At 33.2% G+C, this 20,000-nt stretch overlaps 1 protein-coding gene across 2 annotated transcripts in view; it reads left to right on the top strand.

Annotated features, from left to right (window-relative positions):
- The window catches only part of Ints6 (integrator complex subunit 6), an 80,504-nt gene that overhangs the window by 38,303 nt on the left and 22,201 nt on the right, over positions 1–20,000 (top strand). For both annotated transcript variants that reach the window (XM_010636956.3, XM_010636955.3), the window contains 3 exons: positions 12,683–12,866; positions 17,969–18,094; positions 19,276–19,430. In XM_010636956.3, coding sequence (XP_010635258.1) covers positions 12,683–12,866; positions 17,969–18,094; positions 19,276–19,430 — 465 coding nt within the window. The remainder of the gene's footprint in view (positions 1–12,682; positions 12,867–17,968; positions 18,095–19,275; positions 19,431–20,000) is intronic.

Here is a 20,000-nt window from a genome sequence, read left to right on the forward strand (position 1 = left end):
TATATATAATTTTAATGTGTAAGTTTTGTATATGTTGTAAGTTGGACTTTGCACCTTCAATTTCTGATTATTGTTATCCTGATTATTGTTCTAATTATTCTAATATTTGTTTTACTTTTGGTACGTTGACACTGTATCCTGTGACATTCCTAAATTTATCATTCACTAACTTTTCTAGATTCTTTGTATTTTTTATACCAAGAATAATGTTTGAATGTAGAGGTTTTCCTTCTTTCTAGTATCTGTCTGCCTTTTTATTATTTTCTTGCCCTTACATACTGGGGGAAATGATGAGAATGGACATCTTAGTCTTGTTCCTTGGATGAGGTGGGGACTGAAGCATTCAGTCTTTTACTATGGAAGTGTGATTAACTGTAGGTTTTCATAAATTTATTTTTATCAAATTGAAGTTCTGCTTTCTTCCTGGTTTTTTGAGAAGTATTTTGTTTTTTTTTAGTCATAAATGGATGTTTTGTCAAAGGTTGTTTATGTATATGTTATGATGATATGATTTTTCTTTTTTCTTTTTGGTACCAGGGATGGAACTCGGGTCCTTGTGCTTGCCAGGCAGGCAGCGGAACCACTGAGCTAAATCCCTGGCCCTCTTTTTTCTTTTTATGTACCGGGATCGAACTCAGAACCTTGCACTTGCGAGGCAGGCAGGAGAACCACTGAGCTTAAATCCCTGTCATGATTTTTCTTTTTAACCCTCTTAATATATTGAATCACTTTAGTTTTTGAATTTAAATTACTCCATATTATTTATATATTGTTTTGTAAATACACATAACAACCCTGATAATGTTTTGTAGATGAGGGAATTGATCCACAAAAGTGATGATGTAGGTAAACAATCATAGGAACCTAGGAAGCAACAAACATCTAGGATTGTTTATGGCAAAATCAAGTAGAAATGGTTTTGTTTTTGAGGCAGGGTCTTGATATGTCTTTGAGGCTGTCCTTGAACTCACTAGCCCAGGGTGGCTTCAAACTCGATAGACCTTCTGCCTCAGCCTCTGAGTGCTGGGATTACAGGCATGCACTACCATGCCTAGCCTAGACATGTTTTTTTGTTTGTTTGTTTGTTTGTTTGTTTTGGTACAGGGGATTGAACTCGGGCCCTTGTGCTTACAAGGCAGGCGGCAGAACCATTGAGCCAAATTCCCAGCCCCTAGACATGTTTTTGAATAGACAACAATATATCGCATAGTGTAAATATTAGATGTAAATTCAGATACATAATGGACATGGGCAAAGTAGGAAGTATGTAAGTTTAAATTTGTTTTTTCAGAACCTTTGTTAACTTGAAATATATCAGCCTTTTTGACAAGGTTTCCTTGTATCTTTTTATCTTCCCATTGAAAATTGTATATTTCTTTGATTTTTTGAAATACAGTGGTACCTTGGTTCATGAACTTAATTTGTTCTATGATTTTGGAAAAGATGGCTATATTTATGTCTCTGTGGGAAAGATGGCTGTAGTCATCTTTCACAGTTTGCAAACAAAAAATTTTGCAGGAATCTTTTCTTTGTGAACCAAATTGTTTCCAAACAACAGTGTTAATGAACTAAGGTACTACTGTACTTACTATCTGCCTGTTCTCTACCCTTTTCCTGAAACGAGGGTGGATCTAAAAAATGATGGATAGGAAAAATGCGACAGTTGTCAGCAGAGAATAACTTTAATGCATGAGGTACTGTTACATCTGGTCAGTGTATAATTTAGATGCAGGGCATTTAGTTGTTTCTCAACAGATCATTTACCTTCCTAATACTTCATGTTTGTGAAATTTTTATATTGTATTTAAATGGTTTAAAATATTTTAAAGTAATATGAACATTTGGCTAATAATTAGGTAAGTAAGACTAATAAAATTGGTCTTCTATCCTCGTTCTTGTTTCTTTTCATTTTCAGTTATAATTATTCCTATATATCCATTTTTTTAAAAAAAAAACTTTTTTTACTGTGGAAATCTTCAAACATACACAAGAGAAAATAAATGGTAAACCTAAAGAACCTTTGTCCAGCTTCAATAATTTTTCATATTTTGTGTAGTCTATCTGCCCTCCACCCCATGCATAGTTTTTGGATTATTTTAAAGCACATTGTAGACAAATCATTTCCTTCATAAATGCTTCTCTTTATGCCCTTTAACATGTAAGCATATCTATAAATCATCAGTGAGGTGATGAAAGGTTAAGATCTAAGAGAGTAGGATTTACTACACAAAAAAAAGGACAATCATAGAGGCAGAGGGTTGAGCTGTACAAAGGCTTTATTTCTGAAGACAGTATGTTTGAGAATGAGGAACTAAAATGAGGCTGATGTGCTTCATTTTGTGTGATGAAAGAGGGTTCATAGTACAAAATGTAAAAGAGGTTTGGACTTGACCCCATGCAAAGAGCTTTGAAGCTATGCAGATTTTATTAGTATAGAAGTGATAGGAAACCATTGAAAGTTTTATTAAGAGCCGGGGGTAGAGAGACAGTGGATATAGGAATGTCAGGTAAGCAGTGTTACATTAGTCTTGATAATTAGCTTGAACAAAGAGGTTGTTGCTGGTAGAAGAGATAGAAAAAAGCGGCAATTTCAAGGGGTATTTAAGAGATTAAATCAATAAAATTTGCTAACATATATTGCCTTTGGGGTTTAAGCAACAGGAAGATGGCTTCTGTAAAACTGGGTAGATCATGATGCCTATTACTGAGCCTAGGGAATGTTAGAAGACCATTTTAGGTGAAGGACAATCATGAGTTCAGTTTTGAACATGTTTAGTGAACCATTGAAGATTGTCATATTTACAGAAGTATGATTTTTGTGCTTAGAAGTGAGATACCAATTTTAAGTTTTTAATCTTTGTCTTCCTTTTATTCTTTACTTTCCCAGCAGTTCTAAAGTTTAATTTCTATGCCACTATTTTTTTTATTTTTTATTTTTACCTCCTGTGTTTTTGGTCCTGGTCTTCTTTATACACATTCCAATTATTTAGTTACATGTTCTTGAAGGTGAGAAATTATAGTGTCTGTCTAGTATGTTACCTTTTGTTAAATAACCCAAGTTGTAGCTTGATTTCTGATCCCCATTCTTTTTTAAAAAATGATCTTAAATAATTAAATTTTGTATGTTTATAATGACTTCTTTGATACGATGGCAAGTTCATTGGTAGTAGGCCAGTGTAGTAAACTGTAAGGAAAAGTTATGTTTGGTGTGTTATAAAAAAAATAGAACAAATAATAAATCAAGTGCTTTCTCCACCCCCACCTTGCTGCTGGAGATCGAACCCAGAGCCTCTGGCATGGTAGGCAAATGCTCCATCATCGAGCTACATCCCCAGCTCTTTTTGAGTGTTTTGTCTCTTACTAAAGGAAGAATTAGTGAGGTTATATCCATTATGAGCCTCAGTGAAAGTGTGTCCACTGTATACATTTTAATTGAGTATCATACACTGAACTGAATCAAATAGTTGCATGGTACTAGCATGTAGGGTATTTATTTCTCTAGCCTGTGTTCTATGTGTCAGGCAGATTTTGTAGTTTATGTCCTGTGTCTAAGCATATATAAGGGCCATACAAATGAGCTAGTTACACACATGGAGAGAATAACACTTGGCAGCTCTGAAGGCTAGATCTGCTTGATTCTGTGATGCGGCACACATATCTTGATCCATCACACATATCTTGTACAGACAGATATGGGAATTATTCCATATCTGTGTATTCTGTAGGAAGAGTGTGATTCTTGGTGGGATGCGAAGAGATGTTTGTACTCTGATTAACACCCTTGCTTTTCCCCTCTTAATCTTGTACTTTCCTTAAATTATGAGAGTGGAACTCCTTTTGTTCTTCTATTTGATAGATACTATTGGGAGACAGACAAGAATCAAATCCTTCTCCCTGCCCTGTCCCAAAGTAGTAAGATAGGTAGTCATGTAAAAAGGTGATAAAAATTTAAGTAGGCGGTTCCAAAATGAAAGGACATATAATTTTAGTTACTTTAGTAACAGAATTGGTTGGCCAGACCATGCAAGTTGAAGGGGAAATCTGCTTAAATTTTGGTGCAGATTTAGTAACCCTTACTTAGGGTGGTCTGTGGTTTAATCTTCATCTAGGAACCAGTTAGATTATATACCAGGAGACAACTGTTTAGATTCCTGAATTAAAGATGTCTTAAAATAAATTTCTTTTATCTTCTTTTATTGTTTGCTGCCTTCTATCTATAGATAGAATATTTTGCATTCTTTTGTTTAAAAAATTGGTTGTGTATGAGAATCCTGGTTATCTTAGGTTTTATAATAGTTTTTTTTTTATTATAAGTGAGCAAGCTAAAACATCTCCAGTCATATTTGATTTGTTACAGGCTTATTAAATCCTGAAATAATGTCATGGTTATACTGGCTGCTCCACAGATAACTAAATAATTAAAACTGAAGCTGAGATTTGGTTTAGTTTTAGCAAATTTACAAATAATTGGGGTCTAAACCATTATCAATATAAGATATTTGAATAAAGAGAAAATTGTGCTTTTATAAATACAGAAGAATTTGAGCAAGCCTAATGATTGACTCACTAATGTAATTTGATTATAAGAAAGACTCGAAAAAATAGTAAATGCTTCAAAAAAGGAAAAATAGAACAATCTCTCTAACTTTAATTTGGACTTATGTTTCCCTTTCTTTCAGTTCCAAGATGATTACTCAATATATCTGGATCACTTATATTATTAAAATCAGCCACTTAAAATGACAGTATAGAAAACCTCAATTTTATTCAAGTTAAAAATTCTTTGTAAATATAACCAGTAATTTTCTTTGTTTATTAGTCCATTAGACTGAAGTATTTGCAAGTATGGTCTTATAAAGAAACCTAATACAGGCCACTAATATCACAGTTATGGGAAAATTACTATGTTATTGAATCACATGTAATTTGTCCAGTTCTTAAAATTTACTAGCCTATTTTCTTTAGTTGTTCTAAATTTAATTACATAGTAGGGATTACTTGAGTGCGTTCTATACATATGTTTCCTAACATACAGTCAGTCTTATTTCTAAAGAGGGATTAAAATACGATCTATTCCATTTGCTTATTGTAGGTGATATATGTAAAGTTTATGATACTGTGTTCAAAATATACTAGCTATAATTATTATTATTTATTGTTACTACCCATGTATTAAGGATTGATTAGAGGAAGGCAAAAGGAAAGAAAAGTATATTATTGCTCCTTTGCATTGGATAAAAGAACATCTGGGCCCACAGTGGGTGTCTAGCTCAGTGACTGAATACTTAATTTAGCATGCCTAAGGCCCTGGGTTTGATTCCCCAGCACTACCCAAAAAAAAAAAAAAATTAATAAAAGTAGCTGAGGGAAAAAGTATTTGACTGTGCTTTATAAAAACAGTGAACCTAAAGTGTTTATAAGATGTATTAGTGTCTAAACATCAGTAGATTGATTTAGAAATCAATGTGAAACATTTTTTGTCATTGTTCTGGGTATCAAAGTCAGGCCCTTGTTCTTGTGAGGCAAGTGGCGGCACCACTGAGCTAAATCCCTGGCCCAATATGAAGATTTTTTTATTTGACTGTGCTTTATAAAAACAGTGAACCTAAAGTGTTTATAAGATGTATTAGTGTCTAAACATCAGTAGATTGATTTAGAAATCAATGTGAAACATTTTTTGTCATTGTTCTGGGTATCAAAGTCAGGCCCTTGTTCTTGTGAGGCAAGTGGCGGCACCACTGAGCTAAATCCCTGGCCCAATATGAAGATTTTTTCCTAAACATGGTTTTATTTATAAAGTTTTTTATTTACTAAATTTTTTTATATTAATAGCTTAACATTTGATTTTTTTAAAATGTAGGTTTCATTTTCATTAATAGGCTGTACTCTGTTTAAGAGTCAGAGGCTTGAATTCTATCACTTATCTGTGTACCTCCAGTACCTGCTGAAGTACTTCTATTCTTCAGTTTTTATTATTTGTAAATGGGGATTCTAATAGTGCCTGTTTCGTTTATTTTACAGAATAAATGAATTTGCATGTATACATGGTTTAAACAATATCTGGCATCTAATAGTAACTAATAGTAATTTATATAAAAGCAGTATTGTTCTTAATGGCTAAATTTTTTTCTTGCGTGCTGAGGATTGAACCTCGGAACTCATGCACACCAAGCATGTGCTCTACCACTGAGCTACATCCATAGCTTAATGACTACTTTCTTTTTTATTTATTCTTTTTTTTGAGACAGAGTCTTACTATGTAGTCTTGGTTCACAGCCTCAAACTTATAGCAGTTCTCCTGTCTCAGCTTCCCGAGTGCTGGAATTATAGGTGTGTACCACCCTTCTCAGCTTCTTTTTAAAACTATCATAGTTTACTCATTTAAATTGGAATATTCTTGTACTAAAATTTCCTGAGGTTTTTAGAAAACAGCTCTGTCAAGTGACACTACTAAATAATACTGTGATTTTATTTTATTTTAAAAACTTTATTCTTTTTTGTTTTGTTTTGCTTAACTTTAAACATATCTATGAAATGGATTTCTTTAGGACTATCATTCCTCCCTTCAGAGCTTTTTGAGTATTGGGATATTTTATTACTTGGTTATTTAGTATTTTGTGGGTACATAAAAGATGGTGTGTAAATGCATGTATAGTTTTCAAATAGTAAAATTATTTTTAGGGCCCTTAAAAATGTCTGAGATTTGAGGGTAGCAATTATATCTAACCTACCTCTTATGGAGTTGATCCCTATTTGTTTACTTGGATTCTGTTTTTGTTTTGAATTTTTAGAAATTTAGAACATGGCACAGAATTTTTTTGTCCCTCTACTCAATGTCTCTTTCTTCCTTCTGCCTCTTACCAAAAGCAACACTTACGAATTTGGTGTATGGTTCGTTCATGTTTTCTTACTTTTATTACATGTATGTGTTAAACGTATAGAAAATGACACTGCATGTTTTTGTTTAGCTGTGTAAAAATGCTCTTCTGATGATATCATTTTACATCTTTCCTTTTTCATCTACTATCATTTTTGTTATTTTTTGAGACAAGGTCTCACTGCATAGTCCAGGCTGACCTTGAACTCACTGTGTAGCTCAGGATGACCTTAAACTTTCTGTGTCCTCCTGCCTGAGCCCTCTGAGTGCTGGGATTATAGCCATGTGCCCCCCACACCTGATTAACTATTGATAGTACATTTTAGGTATTCAATATGACATTCATCATTGGGATCTTGTACCTTTACATGATGTATCTTTATTCTTATTTTTTCTGCATTCCTCTAGCCTCCCTTCACCCACTCCACCCTTCCCTATTTACAAAGACTTTGTTTCCATTTTTTTCCTTTTCTCTTGTTCTTTTCTTTCTCCTTTTTTCCTTTCCCCTACCCTTCTCACTTCCCCTACACATTTAGATCTTTTTTTCCTATTACACAATATCAAATATACATTTTGATCCTTATTTACACTTTTATTTTATCCCACTGGAGAAATGCTACTTACACATGTGTGTTCTATTAATTTCACTTAAGAGTATATACTCAGTGTGCATCCATTTAGCTATAAATGTCTCTAGTTTCTCGTTCTTTATGGCTGAGTTTCCAGTTGATGAGCAATTGGGCTGTTTCCAAGTTTTAGCTATCACCAACTGTGTCGCTATAAACATGGGTGAGCATATATCATTGTGGTATGATTCTTTTAATTCTTCTGGGAAGATACCCAGAAGCTGGGTCAAATGGAACCTCTAATCCTAGTTGTTTAAGGTATCTCCATATTGATTTCCACAGTGGTTGCACCAGTCTGCACTCCCACCAACAATGAACAAGGGTTCCTTTCTCCCCACACCCCCACCAGCATTTGTTATTGGTTGATTTCTTGATAGCAACCATTCTTTCTGGGGTGAGGTGGAATCTCAGTGTGGTTTTCATCTGCATCTCTCGAATGACCAGTGATGTTGAACATTTTTTCATATGATTATTTGCTGCTTTTACTTGTTTGTCTGAGAAATGTCTGTTCATTTCAGATGCCCATTTTTTAATTGGGTCTTTATATTTGGGGGGGTCTGATTTTTTGGAGTTCTTTATATATTTTAGATAGTAGTCCTTTGTCTGAGGAACAGCTGGTAAAACTTTTTCCCACATTGTAGGTTGTCTCTTAGCTCTGTTGGTGGTTTCTCTTGCAGTGCAAAAGCTGTTTTAAAAGATTAGATCCCAGATGTTGATTCTTTGTGCTAATTCCCATTTACTGAGGATTTGTTAATAAACTCTTTTCCTATGCCAGTGGCTTCTAACCAACTTACCTTCCAGCAAATTTAGTGTTTCTGTCTTAATATTTAGATCTTTAATCCACTTGGATTTTAGTTTAGTACATGGTGAAAGATAGGAGTCTAGTTTTAATCTTTGGCAAGTTGAAATCCAGTTTTTCCAACATCCTTTATTAAAGAGGCTGTCTTTCCTCCAGTGAGGAATGGGTGGCTCTTTTGTCAAAGTTAAAGTAGCTCAGTATGTCTAGAATTGTTTCTGCATCTTCTGATCTATTCCACTGATTCTTGGGTCTGTCTCTTTGCCAGTACCATGTTTTTAACACAGTTCCTCTATAATATAGTTTCAAGTTGGGGATTGTGATACCCCCTGCATGTCTCTGTTACAAATGAATTTTGTTTTCTCTAGTTCTGTGAAATAAACTGTTAGGCTTTCAATAAGGATTGCATTGAATCTGTATAGCAGTTTTGGAAGTGTGGCCATTTTCACTATATTGGTTCTTCCTACCCAGGAACAAGGAATTTCTTTCCATTTTCTTATATCCTCTTCAGTCTCTTTTTTTAAGAGTGTTGTAGTTCTCAATGTAGAGGTCTTTTGCTTCCTTCATTAGATTGATTCCTAGATACTTCATTTTTTTGGGATTCTATTGTGAAAGGGATTGTTTCCCTAGTTTTTCTCTCAGTGATTCTGTTATTTATGTACAAGAAGGCTATTGATTTTTGAGTGTTGACCTTGTATCCAGCCACTCTACTGAATATCAATTAAGTCTAGAAGTCTTTTGGCAGAGTTTTTTGAGTCCTCTATGTCGAGTATCATATCGTCAGCAAATAATAACTCTTAACTTTTCCTTTCCTTTGTTTATTGCTTTTATTTCTTTCTCTTGTCCAATTGCTGTGGCTGATGTTTCCAAAACTATGTTGAACAGGAGTGGAGATAGTGGACATCCTTGTCCTGTCCTGATTTATAGTGTGAAGGTTTTCAGATTTTAACCGTTTAGTATAATGTTGGCTGTTGGTTTTTCATAGATAGCCTTTATCGAGTTGCGATAAAGACCATCTATACCAATTTTCTGCAGGGTTTTTATCATGAATGGATGTTAAATTTTGTCAAATCTATTGAGATGATGCTATGCTTTTTGTCCTTGATTCTGTTACTATAGTGTACTACATTTATTGATTTATGCATGTTGAACCATCCTTACACCCCTGGGATAAATCCGACTTGGTCAGGGTGCATGATCTTCTTGATGACCCTCTGTATTCTGTTTACCAGTCTCTTATTGAGGATTTTTGCATCTATGTTCATTAGAGAAATTGGCCTGTTGTTCTCTTTTTTGATTGGGTCTTTCCCTAGTTTTGGAATCCAAGTAACACTTGCTTCTAGGAGTGAATTTGGAAGTATTGCTTCCCTTTCCGTTTCATTGAAAAGTTTAAACAGTAGTGGCAATAGTTCTCTAAATATCTTTTAGAATGCAGCAGTGAAGCTATTAGGACCTGGGCTTTTCTTGTTGGTAAATTTTTAATTACTTTTTCAATTTCACTGATTATAATTGGTGTGTTTAGAATTTTTTATATCTTCTGCATTCACCTTTGGCATTTCATATGTATCTAGAAAGCTGTCCATTTCTTTTGTGTTTTTCATTTTATGGGAATACAGGTTCTCAAAGTAGGTATTGATGATCCTCTGGATTTCTGCTGGATCTGTTGCGACTTCACCTTTTCCATTCCTAATTGCATGGATTTGAGCCTTTTCTTTCTTTTTGATAATGTTGATTTACTGTTGTTTTTAACTCAGAAATATAGTTACCATATACAGTCACCCAAAATAAAGGATGTTCCAATGCATCAAAGAAGTGCTTTTTTTTTTTTTTTCAATAGATGGTGCTGTGCCATTTAGATGCACATTTAGGAAAAAACAATATTCATCCAGGGGAAAATAAGAAATGGAAAAATAAATTGAAATTTGATAACATTTTTATATAATTGAAACAGGTATCCATAAAATGCTTAGAAATAAATAGTCTTGAGCCTTGTTGGCTTTTCTTTTTACTTGAAATACATTCTGGATTTAGCATTGTACAGCCAAAGGCCAAGTATTTTGTTGAATGTTGTCTTCTTTGAAGATGCTCGTCATTACATGATTAGTTGTGGATATGTCTATACAATGCCTGTGGCCCCTTTGATTCTTGAAGCAGTTTAATGTAATCCATTACTCTGCAGAATAACACTTAAGAGCCTCCTTAGCAAATACTCCCGATACTTTGACATTCCTGTGACTGTGAGAGAAAATGATCAAGCACATGGTAGTTGTTTTCCAAAGTCAAAAGTGGTTGGCTGGATTGAAGGAAAGATGATGTAAACATTGTGTTTTCATTTATTTCCTGTCAAGATATACTAATAGCAGCAAAGGGCTGGAATTAATTCTTGGTTGTTTGCAAGTATCACAGTGCCTTTGAGGTTGGAGACTCTTCTTCACAAAACATCCTCATGCAGTTTTCTTTTGCATTTCTTCCTCTTGCCTCTGCCTTCTGCCTGAAATAGGACCACTGCCAGAGAAAGAGCACACTTGGCTATCCATGGTCACAAAATCTTGGCTGATCTTGATAAGGGACACTTCTAGCTTATTCTCTTGGCGTGAATCTTTGAGAGACAGAGATGCCAGCATAGCATAGCTTCACTGGGAACTCTTCCTAGAATGAAAAAAAAATATTTTTTAAGGGTTTTATGTAAGTCAGTGAGGAAATGTGAGTCTTAAATCAGTGTAGAATGATCCAGTTCTCAATTTCAGAAGTCTCTCTATGATATTTAGAAAGGCTGCAAAACAAAACACATCATTCTTGCTTATGAAGAAATTAGTGTAAATTCTTTTTTTTTGGTACCGGGGATTGAACTTGGGTCCTTGTGCTTGCAAGGCAGGCCACTGAACCCCTGAGCTAAATCCCCAACCTGTAAATTCTTGACCATTAATTTGGATGTGATAATTTTTTTATCTTTTATAAAGAAATAATTGTTGACATAATTTTATTTATTTTTTCATTCACTTTATTGGTATTTTTTTTATTTGGATATGATAATTCAAATGTGTGTTTTTTATTTTTAAAAAAACTAATATTTGTGGAAGTACCTGAGTATGCCAACCCTGGACATTAAAACATTTTTTTTTATAACTTATAAGGTTTTTTTTCCCCCAAGTAATATATGTATCACTAACATACTTAAGATGTTATTAACAATTCTAGTAAGGTATCAGATTTTTGTGATTGTCTTAACTGGGGATTGAATTCAGGGCCCTGCACATGCGAGGCAAGTGCTGTACCACTAAGGTACATACCCAGTCATCATTTTCCTTTAGTTCTTCTCTCTTCTTCCTTCCTTTTCTCCCCTCATTTTTTTCTTTGCTCCCTTTCTTCCACCATTCTTTCTTATGTTAATGTTACGAACTTATTTTGTCACGTTATGAGAGATGTGTTGTCCAGTTGCCCCTATTTCAGTGATACTAAAATTGTATGTCAGCCAGGTGCATGGTGCATACTAGCTACTCAGAAGCCTGAGGTCGGAGGATCACAGGTTTCAGGCCAGCTAGGTAATTTAATGAGATCCTGTCTCAAAATAAAATGAAAAAAGGGCTGGGAATGTAGCTCGGTGTCCCCATATACAGGAAAGAGAAGAGGAGAGGAAGGTAGGTTCATTTGTGTGCAACCTGTTGGCATACTATTTCTCTGTTGGTACAGATGCCCATTAGAATAATTTTAAAGATTTTTTAAAGATTCTTAAGAATCTTAGAAGGCATTCTGATTTCACATGTCTTGACAGAAATGGAAAGAAACATCTATTAAAAATTCCCAAACACTTCTCTTTACTTAGGTATGGCGTAAGAGTCACTACCTTTTGTATGTAGTGACAAAATCTACTTTTATGCAAGCACTGTAGGGACATGTGTCTTGTATAAAATGAAATATGTTTAAAATGTTTGAGAACTGTGGATATGTTTCAGGCTGCTGTGCTGTAGTAGAAAATACTGACATGGAACCAGGATGTCAAATCATTTTCTCTTGCAGATGTATCACATATTTAAAAATACTTACACATGCACATAGACATAAAATAAGAATAGTAAGATAGATATCTGTCACAAGATTGGTTTTAGTAATTGATTTATTTACAAGCAGTCCACTACCTGGTGGCTAAACTAAATCTGAAACATTATAATAGTACAGATTTTATTTTTTAAATTTAGGTCTTGGAGTAAAGTTTTAGAAAATTGAAGCAACAGTGTCATGTATAATATTAGGTATATCTGAATACATACATTTTTCGGATTGTTTTGAAGTGATAGGAGACTCAATGAAGTTTATTATAAATGTCATTGAAGTGGCTTTTTTGAAAAAAATCTTACTGCCTTTTTTTCCTTCTGTCACTTTCAGCTCCATTTACCTCTCAATTCTCCTTTGCCTGGAAGTGAACTGACCAAGGAACCTTTTCGTTGGGATCAGAGACTATTTGCATTAGTGTTGCGTTTGCCTGGCACTGTGTCAGTAGAATCAGAACAGGTGACAGGTGTGCCTTTAGATGACTCTGCAATCACACCAATGTGTGAAGTAACAGGCGGTAAGTTTTTTGCTTCAGTAATTCTGTGACTTAGAGTTACTCTGAATATGTTAAAATGTGTGTTTCAAAAATTCTGTTTTTGTTTAATATGTTAACAATAGGAACCCATAGAGACATGATTTTAAAACTACACTATTGATGATGGTCTGTGATCTTGATTTGAAAAGATGTGGTCACTATTGGAACTCATAATGAATGGTAGGCCGGGAGTGGTGGCACTTGTATATAATCCCAGCACTCAGGAAGCTGAGGCAGAAGGATTGCCTCGAGTTTGAAGCCAGCCTGGGCTACATAATGAGTTCAAGGCTAGCCTGGACTTAACAGCAAGACCCTGTCACAAAAAAAAAAAAAAAAAAAAAAAAAAAAAGTTTGAATAAGAATAGTAATTTTTTTTTCCACCTATATAGGTAACACTGATATTTGAAGTTTTTAAACAAATTTTCTTATCTACAAAGGTCACCAGTGATACAGTAAAGCTATAGCATTGTTTTCTGTAAACAGTGTTTTGGGAAACAATTTAATTATCCATTTGGTAGGATACGCCTGGTTAAGTGAAGTTTTTCCTAGAGGCAAGGAGGTAGGTAGATCAGTTAGAGGAAACAGGTAGCAAAGTTTTATCTTACTTATGTATTCACTCATAACATCAGATCAGGTAGCCATCATGCTACTCAAATTTTAATGAGAATCTTAAATAGAATGTGTAATAGGTCCCGATCTTCCATACCATGGAATTAACAGGTGTATCAGTTTTACATAGCTGTATATTGAGTGCCTACAGTGTACCAAAATTTTTCCATGCTTTAGGGCTTTAGTAGTGAATAATGTGCTGCCAACAATTTCCTATCCAATATTCTTCAGTGGTGGTTCTAATGGTTTCTATGGAAAACATTTATGTTAATAAAATTGTGGTTTTCCAGCTTTGAACTGACCTACTTGTTAAAAATCCCAAGTTTTCTTTTAACTGTGAGGCTTTTACTTAACAGATTGCAAAGGACTTTGAGCTATAACTTAAACATCTTCACATTGGAAATTTTTTACTGTAAATTACTTTATTTGAATTTACAGTTATGGGACTATATGTACTATAACATTTGTCTTCCAGGAGTATTCAGTGTGTGAAATGAAGTGAGTGGTACGATCAGAAAGGGTGTGAAAAGAACCTTGAGAATCATGTAGTAGTTGGTATCTTTGCCTTTGGGCAGTAATGTACTAAAGTTATTTTGTTTATTCTTTGAAAGGAACATCTCCAGAGGAGAAGATTCCGAAGTCACCCTTGGTAATATCTTTTATTGACCCAGAAATCTTAGTCAAGAAATTAGGACGCTTTCCCTAAATGTACTTCTGGATCTTTCCTGATGTAGTAGTTTATTGTCCCTTTTTGTGCTCTTATAAGCAATAATGGGAAGCTACACAGATGCCACTCACCTTTTCATATATCTGAATAATGTCTTTTCTTTCTAATTTGAAAGAAAGAATGTTTTTGAAGATAAAGCACCAGAAAGTACAAGGACAAAAAAAAAAAGTCTACTATCCGTTGGTATTGTAGTATACATATACACATATGTAATCACTACTAACAATTCCTGTACAGTTCTTTAACTTAGTGCTAGGAAGTATGGGAAATTCATGTTCATAAAAGAAAGATTGGAAAGAAATTCACCTATATTGCCAAAATCATCAAATGCTGTATTTTATGTACACTATTGAAAAAACTGCACGATAATCATTATAAGCATTTTCTTTTTGTTATCAAGTAATTGAATGTCTATTCTATGCCAAATAACTATTCTAGATGCTGGGAATAGACAGAAAGCTTGTATTTTTGGATTAGGTGACAGAATCTTAAGTTAATACTTTAGAGAGTACTACCTACTATGAATAGGAATAAATTAGTGTTAGGCAGTAGAGTGTAACTGGTGACTGAGTATACTCTTATTTTTAGGTAAATTTCCTTCTGAGGAGGTGATGTTTGAACAGAGATCTGAAAAATATAGTTAACCATAGGATGATTTAGGAAAAGGATGTAGTAAAGGAAGTAATACACTATATTTATTTGGGAGCAATAGGTCAATATGGCTTGAGCTTACATAGAGAAGAGGAGAGAATTAACAGGTTTAGAGAGGTAGACAAATGCCAAATTTTGACTGGCCTTTTTGACAATAATAAATTAAAACATTTTTTCTAAATGTTATGGGAAGCTATTGGTGAGCTTTTGAATTTGGTTTTTTAATTTTTATTTATTTTTTGGGAGAGCTTTAAAAGATAGGGAGTGATATCTTATTTTTATTTCTGAAAAATCACTTCATCTTTTAGATGAGACTGTAGAGTAGCAAGAATAAAAGCAGGGAGGTTTGTAATAGACGATATAGTACTTTGGTTTAAAGTGTTAAATTTGGCTGTGGTAAGGGATAGTCTGATGTAATGGAGAACCAATGATACAGTAATGAAGAAAGAAGGAATTTAGGATGATTTGCAGATGGTTCATGTGGCCTAAACCAATAGAAATTAATGGCTTTGCTAGGAACTCAAATGGGTACACTGGATGGAAAGTTTGAGGAAGGTACAGGGATGATGGCAAATTTTAAAATGTCTAATAGACATGTTGGTGGAAGTGTCAAAGATAAAGCAAATAAAAATTATTTGCAGATTTTTCTAGATAAAATATACTTAGCTTTCTTAGTCCCTAAGGACTGTTGCCTTAGAAATGTTTTTATTTCTTCTTTATTTTACTAAGATTCTAGTATTGACTTCAAATTTACTATATTTAGTTTGACCTTTTTTTTTTTTTTTTGGTCTGGACTCTGCATAACCCAAAGTGAGCCAACTTCTTTACATAAAGGTGTGTCATAATATGTATATTTTTTCAAAACAGTAGTGAATCCCTAAACTTTATGCTTTAGTACAAAGTATATAATTTGAAGGAATGAATTTTGATATAGACAATTAGTATGAATAAAAAGAACTATGTAGGATATAGGCTCCTTATAAAGATAGTAAAATTTGCTAGTTCTCTTTAACTTTTAAGATAATTAATGGATTTTTATTATTTGCCAAATTATTCGGGTATGTTCACTTTTCCTTTTTTTAAAATAAAATATCTTTGTTAATAATTTTGTTTTGTATTAAGCTCAGAGCTGAGTTGGGTTCTCTGGTATACAGACTCCAACCTTCTGGGAGGCTGAGACTAGAGGATTATGTGTTTGAGTCTTGCCTAAACAACATATAGCATCATAACTGATTTATGTATATTTTCCTAATTGATGTTATAACATAGGGCAGTAGAGAGAATTGTCACAGTTAAAATTTTTTGTTTTTTAATGACATCTTAGAAGTACACTTAAATTTTGTGATATAAAAAATTCTTCTAAATAAGTCTTAAATGTTTTTTGTAAAAATGGTCAGCCTTTTTATGTATTTTATGTTTAAATTGACTTAGAAAAAAATTAAATTTACTACCTCAGATAATCATGACTATAGCTCTTTTAAATATTGATACCAAATTAACATGTAATTTCCAGGTACAAAGTATACTTAAAGTTTCTAATACCTATTATAATACCCTGGTTTGAATCTTGGCTGTATCACTGTACTACTAATTTGGTTAAATTGTTTGACCTCTCTGTGCCTTGGTTTTCACATTTGTCAAATGGAGAAAATAACCCATATAATCATTGCTAGGATTAAATAAATTCACATCATAAAAATTAATAGAACAGTGTCAGGCACATAGGTACTCAATAATTGATAGGTATTTTTTAAGAGTAATTATCATTTATTATATACAGGTAAGTGATTTGGATATAATAGTTTTTCTAAGTAAAGCTGAAATTGAAGATTTGAATCACCTTTGCCTAATGTTCTTTTCTGAGTAGCCTTTACACATCACATTATGTATAACTTGATACAGGTGATTTGATATGTCAGATATACTTTATAGCTGTTGTTCTGAAGCAACTGTTTGAATTTATGTAAGAGAACTTATTTGTCATATCACAAATAACATTGCAAGATGTTTGGTTGAAGTTTGAGTTTTAGCTGTTAGGGTTTTTGATGTTAGTCTAAATCAACACTGTATAGTAGAAATATGTTTCAGGTTCCATGTGTAATTATAGATTTCAATAGTCACCTTTAAAATAAGAAATAGGTGAAATTATATCAGTATGTCTAAAATATTTCGACTTGAAATTGGTATGGTATTTAAAAATTACTAATGAGATTCTATTCATACTAAGTCTATAAAATCAGGTATATAGGTTAGACTTAATATACATGTCAATATGGAATAACTATATTTCAGTTTCTCAATAGCCTTAAGAGGTTAGTATCTACATTATCAGACAGTAAAGATCGATTTTGTTGAAAGTCTTTGTTTAAAAGATCTTTTCAGTTGTGTTATTGTTTTGTTTTTGCTTTTTGGTTTGTTTTTCTTTGAGCATGCTGGGATAAAATCCAGGACCTTTTGCATAAAGCACTCTGCCATTGAGCACATCTCCAGCCCTAATTTTTTTTTAATTGTTAGAATTTAATACTTTTGAACTTAAAGTGTTGTAGATTAAAATATACAAAAGGTGAATTAATTTAAGATAGACAGTTCTCAGGTGTATATAAACCAAATGAAATTCAGAAAAGTATATGCTACAATCTTACGTAGTGAAATGCAAGTATTTAAAATAGGTGTTAACTGCTATCAGACAAATGTTAATACGGCTGTGTGCTTAATGTAGATCTTAGAGATAATACTTTGTTAGGCGTAAAATTTTGGGGGAATTGCTAGTAGTGTTTAATTGTGTTTGTTAAGGATAAATTTAGTGCTTTATAGATAGAATATATGATTTTTTTCCATTTGTAGCTTGTCAGATCAAGAGTTCTATGTTCCATCTACTTGTAATGACAAGAAAAAATTTACAAATGCTCATAAAATGGGATTGTTGTTTGGTTGGTTGGAAGTAACTGTTTTTGTTCATTCTTCCTAAAGATTATAAGTCAACCTTTACCATTGAATTTCTTGTAATTAATGTTATCAGAAACCTTACTATATATAGTTCTTGCTAAAGGATATCAATTCTTAAAACTAACTAGTTTATTTTATTTTTTTGTCTCAGGCCGCTCATACTCTGTATGTTCTCCAAGAATGCTTAATCAATGTCTGGAGTCCTTGGTGCAGAAAGTACAAAGTGGGGTGGTGATAAACTTTGAAAAAGCAGGACCAGATCCTTCCCCTGTAGAAGGTATTATTGTGTCTTTCTTGTAGACATTCTAAACTTGGTTTATAAATTATTCAACTAGAACTGAAAAATTACTCTAACTTGGCTTTAAAATTAACAAGGCCAAATTAACAGTATAACAAAGCTACTGAAGGAAAGGTTAAATAGGGAAGCCAGGGTAAACTGATGGTGATTTGGTAGCATCACCTTTTTATATTAATGGTTATTCATACCCTAAAAATTTAATAAGAATCCCAATACCTTTTTACACATTTATTGATGAACAAACTCATGTTTCCTTGGTAGTATTGAACCATTGCCTCTATCCATTATATTTGTTTTACCTGTGTCCCTTAATTCTGAATGTTCAACTCTAGGGGTTTATATAATTCCCTAGCTCTTTTCATCCAGAAGAATAAAAGGGATCAGAACCTAAAGATTTATGTGGCTTCAAAAATGAGCAACAAACCTTTGTCATTAAATTTGATTCTTTTAACTCCAGCTGAGCCCAACCCAGCTTTATTCTCAGCTTTTGTACTCATGAAGAAATTAGAAAGTCCTTAATGATACTTGGCAGAAGTGACTACTAGAGTGAGTGAAAAGCCAGAGATGAAAGAATGGCTATATTCAGAGGGTATTAAAGGGAAAGAGAAGATAAGATTAAATTGTGTAATTGTGTCTGGTTTTACAAAAAACTTTGTTAGAATGTATTTGTTTCAAAATTATATTAATGCTTGAATTAGACTTAGGTATTGAATAAATGTTTACTGACTTGTTGAAGTTATTCTGCTACAATTTTTAGATTAAAGGTGTAGGTGCTTTGAATACATTCCCATTTTAAGTGGTTTGTTTTTGTTCCTAAAAATGATTTTTAAGAAATAGTATGTAAGTATTTACTGTGTGTCTGGCACTGTTTTTGACATAGAGTATAATGGTATGTTGTATATATTCTAATTGGATAAGCAAAAGATGTGGGACTGTTTCTATTGGTGAATTCATGGTTGGAAATTATTACTTTACAATCTAATGGTTTATAATCTAGTCTGAATGTTAGGCAGTCATAGTATTTAACAACAAGAAAAAGTAAAATACAGAAATTGATATATCCAATTAGGACATTTTTATTAAGTTAAGGACTAATGGATATAATTTAACTTTTTTCCCCCTCCAATCCTATATGTTTTGTTTTAATTTCGTTGCTGTAGATGGGCAGCCAGATGTATCAAGACCTTTTGGATCACAGCCTTGGCATAGCTGTCACAAACTCATATATGTCAGACCAAATCCTAAAACGGGGGTTCCAATAGGTCATTGGCCTGTTCCAGAATCTTTTTGGCCAGATCAGAATTCTCCAACACTAGTAAGTACAACAGAGACTGTGTCTGTGAAATAGCTGCCCTCTCATATTAGTTACTTACTATTGTTGGTTAAAGGTGTGGCTCACTTACAGGAATTACACAGATTTTGAAGTGTTATGATAAGCTGTTAACTTGCTTTAGTATATTGTATTAGTCATTGTGAACTAATACAAAAACTCACCTCTTTCATTTAGAATCTAATACTATTTTTATTAACATTTAAATACAGAAACATAAATGTAAGATTTCCTTTTTGGACTCTAAACATAATGTAACATGGAGATTTGTCTCTGGGACACAATTTGAAATTTAAATGAAGGTTTAGAAAATAATTTTGATGGTTTGCTTGTAGTCTTTCAAGTCTTAGTCTTAGATATTCATGTTGACTTGCATGGTTTTAATTACATATTCAGTGCTGTATTGTGGAGGTTTAAATTAGAAAAGATTCTCTGGTCTTGTTTATATGAATTGTTTTTATAAACAGGCTTATTGAATGATCATGGTGTTACCAGCATTCACTATATAGTTCTTAAAATAATGGGGTGAATTTATACATAGTAATATATGTATAT

The sequence above is a fragment of the Fukomys damarensis genome, unplaced genomic scaffold (genome assembly GCF_012274545.1).
Source record: "Fukomys damarensis isolate Sample0158 unplaced genomic scaffold, DMR_v1.0_HiC HiC_scaffold_38, whole genome shotgun sequence".
In the NCBI taxonomy this organism is placed as follows: domain Eukaryota; kingdom Metazoa; phylum Chordata; class Mammalia; order Rodentia; family Bathyergidae; genus Fukomys; species Fukomys damarensis.